The sequence below is a fragment of the Odontomachus brunneus genome, unplaced genomic scaffold (assembly GCF_010583005.1).
Source record: "Odontomachus brunneus isolate Ranch 3 - 2012 unplaced genomic scaffold, Obru_v1 Obru_scaffold_015, whole genome shotgun sequence".
Taxonomy (NCBI): Eukaryota; Metazoa; Arthropoda; class Insecta; order Hymenoptera; family Formicidae; genus Odontomachus; species Odontomachus brunneus.
The window spans coordinates 1,205,031-1,223,254 of NW_022639465.1; the positions used below are offsets into that span (position 1 = coordinate 1,205,031).

Consider the following 18,224-nt stretch of genomic DNA (forward strand, 5'->3'; position numbering starts at 1 on the left):
GATTTCTAGTTATAAAATATATTTCACTCTTCAATTAAATATTTCAGAATATTCATGACAATGTTATCGGCAAGATAATTGCATAAATTATGTATATAATTAATTCTGTCGCCTCAAAATAACGAAATATTGACGAATTAATCATTATTATTTGCGACCGACGCGCCATTCCGTTCCGTTTTTGCTACATAGGACTGGTAGAGGAAACTTTAACGGAACTAGAGAACGGAACGCTCATTATAGTAAGAAATCCGATCCGTGCTCAATGGGACGGCACCCTAAGCCTCTTTTAAAGGCTCATTTATCGTTCAAAGAGAACTCAGAATACGGGCCAATGTGTCGATATATGGTGTTCTTTGCTTTGTTCTTTTTAGCTGCATTGCTGAACTAGTGCAAAAATAGAGTGAGAGAAAGTATATTTATTTCACTCTAATTTATTGCACTAGTTCAGCAAAGCAGCTAAAAAAATAGACCACTTTCAGCTGACTGCTGAACTGGTGCAATAAGTTAAAGTGAGAGAAGTATATCTTTTCTCACTTTAACTTAAGCCCGTATCAGACTATAAATTAGAATTGAGATTGAATTGAAATTTAGCCAATCAGAGCAAAATTCACTAAGCTCAAGTTTGGTCAATTTTCAATTCAATCTCAATCTTAATCTGTAGTCTGATACGGGCTTTATTGTATTAGTTCAGTAGTGCAGCTAAAAAAACAGAGCATAGGTCGCGTTTTTGGGAGGTTCAGTTGCCCACGGTTCATTTGCTCACCACTAATCACAACCACATGTAATTTAGGGATTTTCTAGTGTCGACCAATTGATGTAGCTTGTGAATAATTTCTTAAGTCCCGATCTACAATAGGTGTAATAAGCTTCAAGCCTTAAGAAATTAACCAATCACAGTGGAATTATAGAGGAATAATCAGTTGTGATTGGTTAATTTCTTACGGTTTAAAGCTTACTATACCTATTGTAGATCGGGACTGAAGCTTAAGGCCTGTATTTTGAGTTCTCTTTTAACGATAAATGAACCTCTAAAAGAGGTTTAGGAGCTACCTGATTGGCTGAAAAGCTACATTTAAGGCACTTTTATCGATAAAAGAGGATTCAGAATATGGGACTAAATCTTCATTGTAGACTACGCTTAACACATAGACTGCGTTCGCTTTGGGCATTTATGCGCTGTAAGCGTCATTCCATCTTTTTCCCGCATATAATGAGCAATAAAGATAGAATGACGCTTACAGCGCGTAAGCGCCCAAAGCGAACGCAGTCATAAGAGGCCCATATCTGAACCTTCTTTTATCGATAAAAATGCCTTAAATATAGCTTCTCAGCCAATCAGGTGGCTTCTAAGCCTCTTTTAGAGACACTTTTATAGATAAAAGAGGGTTCAGAATATAAGCCAAGGAAATATATGGATCTTCTCGCGCGCGTCCAAATAGATTTGAATATCCCTACTCCACGTCACGTGACCTCTTCGGTTTGGTTGGTGAGATCAATGGTAGAGGCGCTAAAAATCATTCCCCTCCTTCCAAGACGAAAGTTAGGCCCCGCTGCTTTCTTTGCATCACTGCTGCAGTTTACTGGTAAAACTCTGATTCTACATTCAGTTGCCTGCAGTCGCTCGAGCCGTTCGAACGTCGGTCGACGTGTATCGACGCGCGTTATCTCGCGGTGCGAATCGCGCGTCGCACTCTGCTCCCGTCGTTTCGACGTTGCGTTACGTTGTCGATCCTGATACGCGACACGTCGTGCGCTCCAGCACCCGCGTTCGGGTTGTGCGTAAGTGCCGACTCGTCACAATGGACGGCTGAATCCGCGCAACACATTGATCCCACGTTCTGCGCTATTCCAGTTACGAAGGCCGTATTAATTATCGCGACGGTGTCATCGTCGGCGACGTGTGTAAGTATTACTTATACACACGTTACTTGATCGTGCGGCTCTGATCGTTCTCCGCCGCTTCGTTGCGCTCTCGATATTCTTCTTCCAGAGAGAGAGAGAGAGAAAGAGAGTGAGTGAATGAGTAAGTGAGTCGGTATGATGTCGTTAGATCTGTTTTTTTCTTCGAAAACACAGACATTTTCTTAGTATTTTCCTTCTACATTTCTCTTGGCCTGTTTTTTTTTCCCTATCTTTATTTTGCTTTGACTACGATGTTGATTGTTTACAGATAAGTCTAATCGTACTTTCTTTTTCGTAAGTAATTTTTTTATTACGTATCTACTTGCACGCGCGTATCTCGTACTGATAAGTTCACGCACCTGCGCAACCTTGATCTTGATGCATTAATTTAAAAATTTGCCGTTTTCTATCTTACATTATTTCAGATAAGACGCGCGCCTTATTATAACTCTCGAAAACGCGTTCTTTCCAAGCAATGTGCGAAGAAACGCTCGCGACAGTGGAGCGCGCACTTTGTCGGCGCCGAGGGCAGCGCTGCAAAGAGTCGCTTTGATACACTCGTATCTGCCGTGTTGATCTAACGCACTTGTCGATAACACAAGATCACCTGCATTTACCGTGCTTGTCTGCTATTCGGCTATTGCGTAACGCGTGAAGAACCTGTAAGCGAGTAGGATTCAGGCGGCGCCCGTTTTACGTCTTATCCCGCCTTGCGCTTCTTACCAACGCCCGAAGAGTATCGCGCTATCGTAATTGCTTTGATAATTGCGTCTCGCGGTGAGAACAAGTGCGAGTTGCTATGCTGTTGAAAGAGCTCGCCGATCGCCGTGAAATTATTCTCGTTGTTTTTTAGCGCATTTGCTTTTACCGGGACGAGAAACGCGACTATTTTGTTCGACAATTGTATATTTTACTTTGAACATCTTTAATTCTTTATTTATTTTTTTTTGAACGTCGATTATTCTCTTCTCTTTGTATTGAAAGAAACGGGAATTTGATTATATAATTATATTTTCAGTGGAAAAAACAATGATTGATACATGTGACTACAATTATACAGTGAGAGAATTATTGTTAGGAAAACCTAAAAGAAATTTTTTTTAATAAGCGTTACTATACATGTTGTTAGTGATAATAATGTTGTACCTATAATTCCCCCACGCAATAAAGAAAGAACATTTAATCAACGTCTTGAAATGTTGATTTTACGTGTATCTCTTAAAAATGCGTTTCTACTTAATATTTCAAAAATATTCCAAAGATATTGTCGGATAATGTGGTTTTGTTAAATATTGCAAAAATATTTCAGAAATATCATAAATATCAGATAGCACAAATATTTTATGAATATACGTATAATATTATAGACAAGGATTCATATGTTTATAATAAAAAAAATGTTTTTAGAACATGCGTAAGATTTATTTCCTGCGCGTGTGCAATGTGCATTCATGCAGTTAAACAGTTTTTCAGATGTTCAAATATTAAAACTCTTGCTTCCTGTAATCTTGATTGATAATGTCAGAGGCAAAAAAATACGATAAAAATTCTTGCAAAATACGTTAAAATAAAAAATATACTCATAAAATAACATTTGCAATCGGGCGTATATATATAATAATCCAAATGCTTTCCTTGTGTTCTAAAAATCAATAAATGATCGTAAAATTAACCCGGCATGCAACCTATTTTTTCTTATGACCTTGTCACGTTAATTTTATTTATGATTATTGATTGTTGGAACAAAAGGAGTTTTCGAATCATTTTACACATCTCGATCGATTGCAAGCGTCATTTTATGGATACATCTTTTTATTTTAATGTATTTTACAAGAATTTTTAGCGTGCGTTTCCTCGTTTCTAACGTTATAAATCAAGATAGCCGCGACAAGGACATAGGAGCATTAATATGCATTTATTATAACTTAGTAATAAAACATATTTACGAAATGAAATACTGAAATTCTTAAATCGTAAGAAAAATCAGCGACTGTGGTCAAATTGCTTATTGCTTACGTCTTACTATTTAAGTTTTTTGTGTTTGGCCTTTAGTATCGCTAAGAAATGTCAGAAGTAAGCCATTGTTTTACAGACTGGAACTCATCTTTCATTAGACATGTCCATAGAACCCATCCTACCGTTTCCCGTCCATAATCATGCACCAATCTTCTTTAATTAATAACTCAAAATTTTACGTGATTCCTTGAGAATTGGTAGAGGAGTTTTGTTCAGTTTGATTAGGTTGGTTATTCTGGTTAATTGTCTATATATATGTATAGAGACATATAGAGAAGCAGGAAAATAAAGAAGAGAAGAGATTGTTGACCTGTCAAATCCGTAAGGTCGCGCATGCTGTCCGATTCGATATATCTACAATGTTTCCGTAGGCGTATGTGGACGCACGTGTTGCGTGTGCGTTTCGTTAAATGATGAAATTACCTAGGTAGACTTTCATCATTATCACGACGTGAGATTAGTGATGACTTTATCACTCAAATCTTTGATGGAAGCTCTACAATTCTTTTAATTACACTTACGAAATAAAAACATTACTATGTATTGAATTAAAATCTTTGATTGAATCTTTGATGGAAGCTTTACAATTCTTTTAATTACACTTACGAAACAAAAACACTACTGTGTATTGAATTAATGACTAAATTTATATCATACAATAATGTAAATTTTTTGTTGTATTGATGCAAAAAGTCACACTCAGATTTTCATACTACACTAAACATGGCATATTATTTGGAGCAAATTTGGATCATTTTTTCCGTATTTCTATTTTGTTATTTTATCTGAAATAAATATGAATGTAATTTGATTAATCGTATTAACTCATTAAGACCCAAGAAAAAACCGCTAAGGACGCTAATAGGCTTTTAAAAACAATCTAAATCAGGGCAAAACGTCGAAATTTGTTAAAAAGTGAAAAAAAAATTTGTGTTGGATTTTAAAATTCAATGGCGCACTAATATATCGGCCCGAAAATTTGAAATTTTGACCTATTTGAGTGAAAATCCGTATAGAGGGGGTTTTGGGTTCGCTGAGTATGAATATGCACTTATTTTTTCAAAATTTTTCAAAACGTACTTTCATTGAAATAAATCAAAATTAAAAATTTTTGGCCGCCATATTGATTTTTAAAGTCAAAAACCATTTTTTTTCTACAGTTTGCTAAAGTATGATGTTTTGCCCCAAAACAAACACCTTCGAAAAGTAGCTTATAATTTGGTTGGATTTTTCGCCAAATAACAAAACTATGTCAAATTTTCGCATTTTTGGGCGGTCATATTGATCCGTCATTACGAATTTTGAAAAAATAAGTACACATTCATACTCAGCGAACCCTAAACCCCCTTTATACGGATTTTCACTCAAATAGGTCAAAATTTTTGGGCCGACATATTGGTCCGCCATCTTGAATTTTGAAATTCAACACAAATTTTTTTTTCACTTTTTAACAAATTTCGACGTTTGCCCTAATTTAGATGGTTTTTGAAAGCCTATCCTTAGCAGTTTTCTTTTGGGCTTTAATGGGTTAATCGTAAATTCAATGTTGCCGAATTTCGTAATATACTCAAAGTTACTGTAAAGTTTACATACGTGTGTTGGAATAGCCGCGCCAATAGTAAATCTTCATGGACGCGTAATTTTATGTAAGCCGGCATAAGAAGTTTCGTAACGTACATGAAAGAGCAGTGTAAACTTGCATCCTTCGACGGCTTCGTTGAAGAGATACAAGAAAAAAGAAGTAGTCGATCTTTTAACCCCGGAATAGTAATGCGATTTTTCTTAATAATACCAGCGGTTGTATGACTCATTGCGGTTTACCATTCTTCGCGGTTTACATTGCTCGAGAATAAAAGCATACGCCGTACTCTCGTTTGCATTCTTGAGAGATGCAGATTGCAGTAATTTGATGGGCGCGAGATCGCGCGTACGTGGAGAAAATGCGTGGAGAATCTATTTTTACAACTGTAATCGTCATACCGTCAGGTAGCTCGCAATGTTAATATCATTAGAGTTGCGTCGTAGATTTCAAGATGACATTTACACGAATTGTTTATATATTGTTTATTTGATGCATACATGGTCTTTTTTAGATAAAAGATAAAATTTTTATTTCATTAGATGACAGATTAATAGATTGACTTCTCTGAAGGTACAAATGTAACCAGAGAATTGTGTGGTTCTCTAACTTGTTTAGGAAACAACGTCCATAAATTTACATCAGAATTCTAAAGGTCAAATAAAAGTGTAAACTTTTCTTAATTAACGTTTGAGCAAGCCATATTCTTTAAACGAAATTCATAAATTATTTATTGTCTGCATAAATGACATCTTATTCGTACACGGAGAGAATATTATAATTTCTTTTCATATAAAACCTTTTCAATTTTACTCTATGGACAATTAGTAGTTTACCTTATTAAGAGACATAATAAATTTTGCTGAAGATAGCAAAGTTTTTAATCTACTCTATGGACAATTAGTAGTTTACCTTATTAAGAGACATAATAAATTTTGCTGAAGATAGCAAAGTTTTTAATAGTACGTTTCAGTTCGTAAAGCTTGATCCTTAATGTGTTATTTGCTTCCTGCTTCTTTTTTTATCTCTTTCTGACTCAAACCTTAAGCCTACAATATGCTCATTTTGCGTTTTGTTTCTTGTCTTCTGTCTTTTTCTAGCTTTAAGGCTCGAGTAAGAAAGAGAAAGAAGCAGTAAGCAAAGAACACATTGTAGATCAAGCTTAAAGCTTTAAGCCAGAAAAAGACAAAAAACAGAACGCAAAGAACATATTGTAGATCAGTATAAACAATGTATATGAAATGAAGAGACAGTAAATTCCTGCAGAATGTCGCTCCATTTCTCTGTTACGACTGTACTTACTGTTTACTTTCCTCTTCGTGTAGTTATAAATTCTCTTCATGCAGTTTCTACGTAAACGTAGAATATTACAATTTATGATGCTCGATCCTGAGGGTCAATTATGTATCTGAAAACGGAGTGAAAATGACAAAAGTGAGGAAATTTACTAGAATATTTGTAACTTCATTGATCAATGCCTAGTGAATTTGTTCACTTTTGTAATTTTCACTCCGTTTCGAGATACACAATCGATGCTCTGATTAGTTTCGCATCCACAGGTATTAACGATATTTCTGTTTTTTTTTCCAGATCAGCTGCGAGATTATTGCAAAGCTGAAAAAGAGCATCCTATTTACCCGACCTACTTCGAAAATCTTCGCATCGCAGCCGTGCCGTGTTTAATTAGCATAAGACGCGCATAGTGAACATCCGGGAAGTGACCCCGGAGACGACCCGGCAATCGGTTCCGATCAAATACTTCTTGACCCGCCCCGATATTTTACTTTCTCAAAGTGCGCGAACAGCGAACGAGGGACCAAAATGGACCGAGTTTTCATAGACGAGGAGACGGGCGAGGATCTGATTCATCCGCTGGTTAACTGCGACATTCGCGACCATCCGATCAATTCGACGACGGTGAACAACGCGGAAACCGGGGAACCGGAAGTCAGTCTTGTGGAATACTCGACGGTCAGAGGTCACTTCAGGAGAGTGCCGTTTCAGGTAACGCCACCGGCCGCCAAATACCTCAGCTTTTGTTTTAGAACACGGAAAGACACCTTGAACGATTATGTGACTCTTTCCTAAAAGCGGAAAAGTGGAAAGTTTCTTTTTGTTTAAACGCAAACCTGACGCGCGCACGTGACTTTAGCGATTATGTTTGTTGGAACAACAAAAACGTAAAACTTTCCACGTTTGCGCTCCTAGTAAGAGCAGATAGTGACTTTTTAGAATAGTTTTACATTAAAAAGAAATTAAAAAAGCAATTATTAGTTAGTAATAATATTTAAGAAATAATACTTAGTATATAATAATATAATAAATATATAATAATACTTAATAATACTTAATAATACTTAATAATAAGTAATAATACTTAAGAAACAAATTTTAATTATGCCTCTTTAATTTATTTTTTATAGAGGGCCTCCTTTTGTACGAAAGAAGATAACAGATTGCGTAAATATCCCTAAAGAATAGTTGAAAGTAACAATAAAGTAGCAGTACAGTTTGGTATGCAGTTTTATATCAAACGAAATTTTAAGGAGAAAATCTTAAAAGCGATTCAAAAAAAGAAGTTCGCATATCTTTAGTTATATAACATGGATTTGTTTAAATTATATGCAATCATGGATTTATGTAAACGAAAGCAGATCGAGGGAAGGTGGGAAAGAAGTTTTCCTTTCGCAGACATTCGCGCGCGAATCTCGATTGGTGATAAATTGCACTCGATATATATTTCTAGTGCGTAACGTACGCCTCGATACTTTTACGTAAGTGCGATGACTTTAATGAGCGGCTGGCGACTTCGCGGTGTCTACATTTAACTTAGACGTGTTTATCGCGTATAAATATGCGTACTTCGTGCGTGTTTTCGAACTTACCGCCATTATCATTCTGTAAACGAGATATGATAGCGTCTGCACATCAGTATCGTGTATCGCGTGGCCGCAAAAATATCACAAGAGCACCGTCTGTTTTCCTCCCGATCGTAGATATCGACGGGCAAAACTTTATCGTTGTCGTCGACAGTGGCAAATTTTTGACGGTAGCGAAGAGGCAATTCTAACTCGAGACGTGTCTCTGCTCGCAGATACCGAAAGAGGTGAAGGAGAGCTTATCTCTGAAGAAGTCGTCGAGGAAACGCCACTTGATGGATCTGGAGCCGGTCCCGGCCGGCGCCTCCTTCGGCCAGATCAATCCCATCTGCCTGTTCTTACCGGCCATCATCTATTTCCGCTGGTTCCTCGCTCTGTTGATGCTCTTCGAGGTAGACATAAACATTGTAAAATTTTGGAAGTACTTGCGAAGATGTAGAATCGCTAAATTCGGTAATCTGTGCCGGCGAATCTATTTGATATTAAGGTCGTTCTGCACGTATGGGCGCACCACAAGAACAAGGCCCTGAAGAACGCCAGCGTATACTTCCGCTCACCGTTTCACGATATCTCCGCCGAATTCTGCGCTCTCTGTCAAAACGAGACCTGCATGAATCGCGTCGGTAAGATGCACCAGATCCGGATGCACAAGTTCCTGCGCCAGTGCAACTACATGAAGAGGGTAGTGACGTGAGAGTCCGTACGTCGAGAGTTTCATCATACGATAACGATAATCGCGATCGGCCCGTAAACGGCCGTGAATTGTTATAACCGTTTTACTTGTTTCTTAACACGGTGGTTATTGTCGACAAACAACTAATCTATATTTTGTTAAGTTTTATATCTACCTGTTCTTTCTCTTAAGAGGGGTGAGTCCTATGCAGAAAAAAAAATTTATATACAGATATTAAAAACTTCGTAATACACCACGCGCGTGGTAAAGTGATTTTATATCGTTTCTTCTTTTTTATTACAATCCCGTAGGAAGGCTTACAGTAAAATCCCTTTAGTCAAGATACACCAACTTGCTATAAAATATATTACTATGTTATTCCCTAAATGTATTTTATTACATAAAACACATATAACAATGTTTTTATTTAATCTTCCTCTTATATTAAAAAATTCAAACTCGATATATATATACATAGTGCCCCAGATTATCGTTCTCAGATTTCGCGAGAGCATAGGAACGGATTGGGGTGAATGTAGAAGTTCCATATCGTTTTTTGCGATATTCATAATAAATCTCAAGATATTAATTAAAGATTGGTGAATAATTACGATATGGTAGATGTGTATAATGGCTGTTGTGTGCTTGCATATTAAGTCAAATTAAAAAGTCCTCTCTATCATTTTGCAAATAATCATTTAGATTTTTAGTTATTAATGAAAGAAAATTGTTACATGATCGTGCGCGATAATGCACAAATTTTCTTTAATTAATATCTAAAAATCTATGTGGTCATTTGCAAATTGGTAGAGAACTTTTTTGTTCAGTTCGACCTAATGCATAGTACAATACATAAATGCATAATACAATAGTAGATGGCGCTACTACAGCTCATCTATTGTATCGCGCGTGATCATTCATCAGTCTTTTTTAATTAATATCTCGAGATTTAATACGAATATCGCAAAATAGTACGGGACTTTTATGTTAACTTCAATCCGTTCTATGCTCATGCGAAATTTGACAATGGTAATCTGGGACACCCTGTATATTCAAACGTAAAATAAGTTACCGCGTTATCCCTTAGACGTATCTCATTATCTGACAATCATCGTATCGACAGTTCAGCCGATCTAAGTCTCATTTAACAAACATGAAGACATTTGCATCGTGGTATCAGTCTATCGCTTCTTGACGCGGATTAAAATTATGTCTATTCGATCGACAAGAAGACACTGATTGTAGAATGCGTGTTAATTGTGTTCTCTTATGACCATTATTATCAACGTGTATTTTCCCGATCTCACTATCATCGCAGCGCCAAGATCTCTTTGGTGGCAATTCGGCAAATGCCGTTGAAGTTCGCGGCGAGATAAGCCCGCCAGAAACGACACCTGCCCCAGATCACTGCGGGGTAATTCGGGCTCTGTATTCCGTGGAATATGCGAGCCACGGCGCGACCGGTGAACTTGGTGTCTCTGTAGCACAATACCAAGCTGCGTACGTCGGCGGCGATCTGATGCTCGTTCGCCACTTTGTCCTGCGGAATGAACGAGATTAGTATCCGCGTGGGTCAATCCGTGCGCCAACTGTTCTATGAACGAAGAGTCTCAAATATCTCTCTGTCAAAAGCCACACCTGTAAACTTATGCCGACGTCATCCAAAGGAGTATCCGATTGAAAGTATTTTCGGACGGTGTCCTTGAGTTCTTCCGATCTCTTCGCGACATCGTCGTCCAAGACCGAGCAGTGCTTGATCGACGATACGCTGATTTTGTTGAGTGCGGTGGATATGATCTCGAGCTGGCGCAGACATGAAGATTCCTGAGATTGAGTGCGTGCGATCAGCGCGTCCAGCGCTTCGTCCAGCTCGACGTCGGAGAGATCGCCCGGCGCTTTCACTCGTAAGCCGAGCTTGTCATAATGCATCGATATAGATGAGCGCTTCATCCGGCCGTCAGCTGCAAGACACATTTGATCGTGTGAATAAAACATTCCAAAGAAAGCGGGAAGATCCGTAGAGGTGAAATTTTATGAGTACACTCCTCACCTGCCGTCGTCCATTCTAGATTTTTAAGGTGGCTCTTCACCACACCGCTGTCCCAACCGATGGCCGATGCAACGTCGATAACTGGGAACTCTATAATGTTACTGTCTTCGTGCGTGATTCCCTTTTGCATGTCTAGCGCTATCGCCATCGCGAGCGGTGGAGACTACAACAAAATATATATTTTTTAATGATTGTATATCTACTCTGCTATATATATATATATACAGGGTGTCTCATATTCTCCTCCGGGCATTTTGTGGGGACGTAGAACAGGTTGAGGTGAACATAAAAGTCCTATACCGTTTTGCGATATTCGCAATAATTATCGAGATATTAATTGTAGAAAACTTGTAAATGATCATGCAGAATATGGTAAATGAGTCATAGTAGCGACGACTGCCGTCGTGTACTTATACTTTAGGTCAAATAGAACAAAAAAGTCCTCTACCATTTTCCAAATAATCACATAGATTTTTAATTATTAATTAAAGAAGATTATTGCACGATTTTACGTGATAATGCACTCATCTTCTTTAATTAATAATTAAAAATCTATGTGATTATTTGCAAAATGGTAGAGGACTTTTTTGTTCAATTTGACCTAAAGTATAAGTACACGACGCCAGTCGTCGCTATTATAACTCACTTACCATATCCTGCATGATCATTTACAAATTTTCTACAATATCTCGATAATTATTGCGAATATTACAAAATGATATAGGACTTTTATGTTCACCTCAACCTGTTCCACGTTCTCACAAAATGCCCGGAAGAGAGTGTGAGACATCCTGTGTGCACACGCACACACACACACACATCATTTTAAACGAAATCTTACAGATTGCGCCGCTTGTTTGAGAGCTTGTGGCCCATTATAGCTCGAAACTCGGGCTCGCACGTATACGGACGAGAGTACGGTGATAAATTTCTTCGGATGCAGTTCAAGATAGCACAGTAACGTCGAGATCGTCTCTTCCGTGATGTCGAGGGCTTGAACGGTTTCATCGATCGGAAGGGCGACCTCGTGGCCAGGACACCTGCGACCAGAATCCTTGGAGTTTATTTTCGCACAAGAGCAAGGAATGAATATTCTCTGCAGCAGATGCCTGATCGTGTGTCTGTCGACGCCATTTGCGTGTATGTGTCTGCGTAACTCCCACTTATCGCTGTTCTCCTGTGTTCAAGAATAACAGATCTGAATTAAGTCAAGTAGCGACCGAATTAATTACAAGACCCGACGAAGACTGGTGAACTAAAGCTTTGGGGAAAATAATCTTGGATATTTAGCTCGATACGATACCATCGGATTTAAAAATAGGTGGCAGTGCGCCGTGAGACCGTCTCTACCGGCACGACCGACTTCCTGCACGTATCCTTCGAAGGTGCCGGGCATGTTATAGTGAATGACTGCACGAATGTCCGATTTATTGATACCCATCCCGAACGCCACGGTGGCGACCACGATCTTAATTTTTCCACTCATGAACTCCTTTTGCACGACCTTACGTCGATGCGCCGTCATGCCTGCGTGGTAGGCTTCGGCTATCGTGGATACTTTTGCGTTCGGCTTCTCAGGATTTCGCGGATCCTACAAATACGTGTTTTAGTATCACTTCAAGTCGAGAGATATGCAGAATATTACCGAAATGACGACAACTCGAAAGAGAGCGATTCTACTGAAGAAATAAGTAAAAACTGTGCAGTAATTTTTTTTTACGTATAACATTTTGTTTTCGAGTAAACTGATGTTGAAAAACGCACGTACTGAATGAATATTCAAATAATATTGTTTTCAAAAACTAAGCACCATATAAAAAAATGTTATTCTACATTTCTAACTTATCTTTTCACATAGAATCGTCTCCTTGCGGATTGTACTCGGCAAATACCTTATACTTCACATTGTAATATTTACCTGTAGAGACACTCTCAACAAGCCTGCGACCCTCGCGCATTCTTCCCTGCGGGTGCAGTAGACTATCACAGAATTGCACTCCTGGAATCTTTCGCTCCTCAGCAGCGCTATCAGAGCGTGATCCTTGTTCTCATCCTTGGAGACTGTCAGGACGAGGTTCTTGGGCATCGGCACGTCCGATATAACTCCAGCCATGCCGTCAGGTAGATCCAGGTGATTTACTATACTCTCCGCCGTTGCTCGCGTGGCGGTTGCTGTGAGTCCCAGCACCGTCTTCACGCCGAATTTCTTCTTGAGAACCCGGCAGAGCATCAGGTAGGACGGCCGGAAATTGTGCGACCACTGGGAGATGCAGTGGGCCTCGTCGATGCAGGCGAACGCGATCGGCGGTAGCTGCCTGAACAGGGCGCCGAAGCCGGTGGATTTCTCACCGGCCACCACCGCTTCCGGCGACACCAGCAGGATGTTCACTTTGCCGTCCTTCACCGCCTGCATCACTTGCTCCCTCACTTTCGGACTTTGGCTGGTGTGCAAGCACGCAGCGGACAGAAAGAGAGGCACGCCCGTCACTTGATCGTCCATCAAGGATACTAACGGCGAGATCACGAGGGTGATGCAGCGTGAGTGTTGCGAATACAAGTAGGCCGGTAGCTGGTAGCACAGGGATTTCCCGGAGCCCGTCGACAGCGTTACCAGGGTGGACCGGCCGGACAGCACCCTCATCACCGCCTTCTCCTGGCCGGTTTTGAAGCTGTCGTGGCCGAACATGCGTAGCGTCTCGAAAACTTCTGGCGGGGTTTCGACGAGGCTACCGTCTTCGTTTGTAGGATACAACGGATTGACTGTCTCCATTTGAGGTGGTAATAGTCGCGATAACAGTTCTTGTGGTATCTTGTGTCCGAGTGCAGGCGTATCCTTCTCCTCAACGGAATCCGCAAAGTCGTCACTGAATAATTTCGCCATGAGTTCTTCCACATCTTCTTTTCCTTCCTTTTTTTCCTTTTCTTCATACTGGGAATCTGAAGGTTTTGCAATGAAGAAAGATGGCCTTTCGGGGAGCTGGTCGATCTTGTGGCTGTGAGCGATCATGGCGTTCTGACTCGCCATCCTTTCGGCTTCCTCCAAAGTCGGGAAGCTCGACGATTCGTCGATCTCCTTCAGAGGCAGAAGAGCATCGCCCTTGGAAACCGTGCAATTCTTGGCGAAGTGTCCAGACTCTCCGCACTTGAAGCACGTCATGCCGTTTTTGTCGATCAGGTCAGCCGCGTCCAAGTTGCTCTCGCTGGACGCTAAGTCCTTCTTCCTTTGTTTCCACTGATTCTTCTTGTACTTGGAAAAGTTGAAATTCTTCTTGCCTCTAACAAACACTTTCTTCTTCAGGTTGATCCTGACAAAGTTGTCGTTCATTGTTCCAGCGGCCATTTTCTTTTGCAGCTTCTCTTTGTCGGTCAGTTTTGTCTTCGAAGGTACGGAAACGTTTTTCTCAGACTCAACGGCGGAAACTGATTCGGAGAACTGCGCGATGAGATCGCCAGTTCCTGTGGGCTTCATTGCGAAGCGTGGAACTGCCTCGATCGTTTCCACACCGTATATAAGAATTTTCTCAGTTTCCGACTCCGAATTTCGTTCTTCGTCATCCTTCCTTAAATTCGGTCGCGTCCTAGTAGATCTCCTTACGTTGGAATTTTCTCCGTTACTCGTCGGCTTTCTCTTACTTCGTTCGCCCGTAGATTTCTTAACTGAACGTGTCCCTGCGACGCTTTTTTTCATTTTTGTCTTAGTCTTCCTATTTTTCTTACTCTCTTCCACGTAATCAGAATCAGAGTCGTCAGACAGAGTTTGTTTCGCGCTGCGATGCGATGTGCGTGACTTCGTTGATTTCTCTGCGGGAACAGAGGAGTCTTCTCGGTTCAAATCAACCGATTTGGAAGTAGTATCCACCGTCTTGGAGTTGCATTTGGCTCGCTCGGTTTCGGCCTGTGAAATATCCTCAGTTATTGCTCTGTCTTTGACGATAATATTCGACTCAACATGTGGGTTTTTGGCGGCTTTCAGAGTTCTTGCAGATTCGTCCGACAGACTGAAGCCAGCATTAACATCGGGAGTCAAATTAAACGCGCTAATATTGTCAGTTTTAGTATGTACTAGATTCAAACTCCTGTCAATGTTGGGAATCAGTGGGAAGGTATCGATGCCGATTGCATCGTTGGAGTCGACTTGGATGCATAGTCGCTTCGCGGGGCGACCCTCTTGGTCGCTCAAGCGTTTCTTGAAATTCCCGACACGTTTGTTCCTACGCTCCTCCTCGGAGTCGCTGTTACATATGAAATCCTCCTCGTCGGAAAGCTGGGGCGACGCAGCGCAGGGATTTACCGCGGTGGACACCGAGTCCTTCGGGGAGTGTATGCTGGATTCCATGGACTCCACTCCGGAGTCGCTGGTGTTCGAGAGCCTCTGTGTGGTGGTGAACGCCGACATCTCCATGTTACTGTCCTTCGTGCATCGATCCAGCCATCCCGGATTCAGGTTGCGGCTCACACCGGTCACGTGGCCGTCAATCAGTTGTTGGACCGCGTTAATGGAGTGCAGCACGGGTTTGCTTCCCTCGAACGTTACCTTCATCGGCTCGCCGAACACGAGCTTCGTCTCTTCGGCTTCGAGATTATTTCTGCCATCTAAAGTCGCGGTCTTGTGATCGACGTTCGAGTCGCTCGAGGTGGTCTTCTCGGACTTGGTTTTTATCTTAGCCGACGACAACGATTTCCTCGGGTTTCGTTTCGTGAAGGCAGAACTCTCAAATTTGTTTCTAGACAGCTGGAAGGACGAGGATCTACCGATCAGTAAAGATTGCTTCCTCTTCGGCGCTGGTTCCTTGCTCTTGTTCAAATGATCACCCCAGACTCCCTTGACGTTCGCAGGACTCGATTTCTCGGTGTCTGTGATCAGTTTATTGTGTGGATAGATATTCTCCGCGTCTTTCGTGATTTTCTCCGGGCTCGGCTTCTTGTCGTGTCTCTCGTCGCTCATCGGTTTCTGCGGCGATTCGTTAGAAACATTGTCTTGCACATCGTCGCAGAAAGTGATATCCGTGAGAGTTTCCTCGAGCGCGCGCGTCTTCAATTTCCAATACATCTTGTATGATTCTTTAATAGCTATATCAGCTTCTTTTATGTCATTCTGAAATGCATGAAGAGGAGTTTTGTCTTCCCAGAACACACAATTTTAACTTTAATGAGTTAATTTTAACTTAATTTTTAATTAACTTAATTTTAACTTAATTTTAACTTAATTTTTAACTTAATTAAGTTCTTTTTTGTTTTGTAACTTTTGAGGGAATACTATACTTGAAAGTCGTATCGACAGAATACTGACTTTTTTCTGTAAAATTGCACAGAATTGTAAATGTTTTTGTATCCACTTTGGCATCCCCTCTAAATTTGAGTAAATATTATAAGCTTTAAACTTAACTTAGTCAAATAAAAATTAATTTATCTAATTCTGTACAGTGATTTTTATAGGACTGGAAAAAGTAATGCTATTACTTTTCCCAGTCTTTCTGTAATAGCTTGGTAATGTTATCTTTTTTTACTAGTAATGATAATAAATATAATTGTATGATAATAAATATAATTGCATGATGTGTAAAATGTGAATATCTTGAGTGGGTAGCAGTAAATTGTACAAAGTCTTTACAATTTAATAAAGAAAATAACAAAAATTGTAACTTTTTAAGTAATAGCTACAATAACAAGTTACTTTTCAAACTAAATAACATTAAAGATGAATTACTTTTTTCAATTATTAATAAATAATAGTAACAAGTTACTTCTCAAAAGTAACTTTCCCAACCTTGGGTTTTTATTGATTTTTGTTAATATAAAAGCCATATGCATGAAAAAATTGTATGTATATGTATTAGAACCATATCATTATTGTAATTTTAAAGTCAAACATATAATTCTATGTTTAATTTGTCTGACGCGTCGTATTAAAGTGAATATAAAGTGCAAGTCAAATAACTTTATTTAATATCAAGTATGCAAACGCGAGTAAAATAACTCACCTTGTTAGGTTTACGTCCGTACTTTTCCATAAAATCGCTCTCCCATAATTTCACACGAAGCTTATTCTTCAAGTATTTGGTTTTGAAAGCGGGATTCTCGAGAAGTTCCATATTTGTCGTAAAACAAAAGCCTTTAACGGGACTCAGGAGTTATTACGGTCGGAGATGGGACGCGCATTTGAGGTTGGGTTGTTCTGAGTATCTCCCGCGTAAACACGCAACTGAACCAGTGATGAATTTTTGCAAGATGTGACTCGCGCATGCGTACAGAGCAAACGCTCGGAGTCCTCACTTACGTATATACTTTCGTCAAATCTGAGGTATCATTAGGACCCTGCGAGAAAGGAAATGTGAAGGAATTAGAAAGAGGGAGGAAAATTGTTTTGATAGGAATAGAGTGCAATATGAATAATAATAAGGAAATTGACATATTTGTTATTTACTGTAATACTGGAATACTCTCCTTCTTGATTTCTTACTCCTTTTCTCGATGCCACTTGATGTCGGCTGTTGTGGATCATCCATCTTCTTTGTTATAACATCTTCTTTATTAAATTATTTTTTAAGCTATTCACTCTGTACACGTTGACATTTGTTTATAATCACACACGGGACCAGTACAAGGACCCCTTATAGCACCTACTATTACACCCTAGATATATTTCTGAACGCAGCTGATTTCTACCTGTGACACCGTTTACGTATGCGCACGAATCTTCCTGAGGCGAACATCTTGCAAAAATACATCACTGAATCCTAATCCAATCACAGTCGACGATGTCTCCTTATTATCAAAAATAATCAATTGCGATTGGTCAACTTTCGTACTGCTTAATTCTTGTTTCTAAAGGTTTGCTTTCCAACAAGAGACACAAGTCGACACAAACATTATTCTGGGTGCTTTCCAGTTACAATATCCCTAGACACTTTCATGCACACGGCGACACAAATTGCATTCCAATTGTCGTAATCGTCGACACAACACTATATATCTGTGCTCAGCTCGAGAGCTACTAGTCGCTGTGTAAATTAGTGTTTTCTAGTGATAATTAAAGATAATAAGCATTACGGCTTGAGAAAAGATTGGGTGCTTTCCAATTGCTTAACACATCTTGACACACACGTACACAAAACCAGTTTA

The 18,224-nt window shown here is 39.7% G+C and overlaps 2 protein-coding genes across 2 annotated transcripts; one reads left to right on the top strand and one right to left on the bottom strand.

The window, feature by feature from the left end:
* The first annotated feature begins 1,592 nt into the window (after nt 1-1,592).
* LOC116841328 lies at nt 1,593-9,330 on the top strand. Its single transcript, XM_032809117.1, has 4 exons — nt 1,593-1,905; nt 7,091-7,504; nt 8,595-8,771; nt 8,867-9,330. The coding sequence occupies exons 2-4, from the start codon at nt 7,322-7,324 to the stop codon at nt 9,071-9,073; spliced, it is 567 nt and encodes a 188-aa protein (XP_032665008.1). The 5' UTR covers nt 1,593-1,905; nt 7,091-7,321; the 3' UTR covers nt 9,074-9,330.
* On the bottom strand, nt 9,323-17,324 carry LOC116841327 (ATP-dependent DNA helicase Q4). The gene is made up of 7 exons (XM_032809116.1): nt 17,084-17,324; nt 13,021-16,197; nt 12,406-12,693; nt 11,944-12,279; nt 11,103-11,265; nt 10,691-11,013; nt 9,323-10,592 (listed from the first exon to the last, which is right to left on the bottom strand). Exons 1-7 carry the CDS (start codon nt 17,192-17,194, stop codon nt 10,362-10,364), a joined length of 4,629 nt encoding a protein of 1,542 aa, XP_032665007.1. The 5' UTR covers nt 17,195-17,324; the 3' UTR covers nt 9,323-10,361.
* Nucleotides 17,325-18,224: the final 900 nt, after the last annotated feature.

Bases quoted from the DNA above. Each gene is read 5' to 3' on its own strand.
- LOC116841328 (XM_032809117.1), top strand. From the start codon at position 7,322: ATGGACCGAGTTTTCATAGACGAGGAGACGGGCGAGGATCTGATTCAT. The intron at 7,505-8,594 runs GTAACGCCACCG...CTCTGCTCGCAG, and splicing joins TCAGGAGAGTGCCGTTTCAG to ATACCGAAAGAGGTGAAGGA. The intron at 8,772-8,866 runs GTAGACATAAAC...TTTGATATTAAG, and splicing joins CTCTGTTGATGCTCTTCGAG to GTCGTTCTGCACGTATGGGC.
- LOC116841327 (XM_032809116.1), bottom strand. From the start codon at position 17,194: ATGGAACTTCTCGAGAATCCCGCTTTCAAAACCAAATACTTGAAGAAT. The intron at 16,198-17,083 runs GTGAGTTATTTT...CATGCATTTCAG, and splicing joins ACGGACGTAAACCTAACAAG to AATGACATAAAAGAAGCTGA. The intron at 11,014-11,102 runs GTGAGGAGTGTA...TGTGTCTTGCAG, and splicing joins TCTAGAATGGACGACGGCAG to CTGACGGCCGGATGAAGCGC.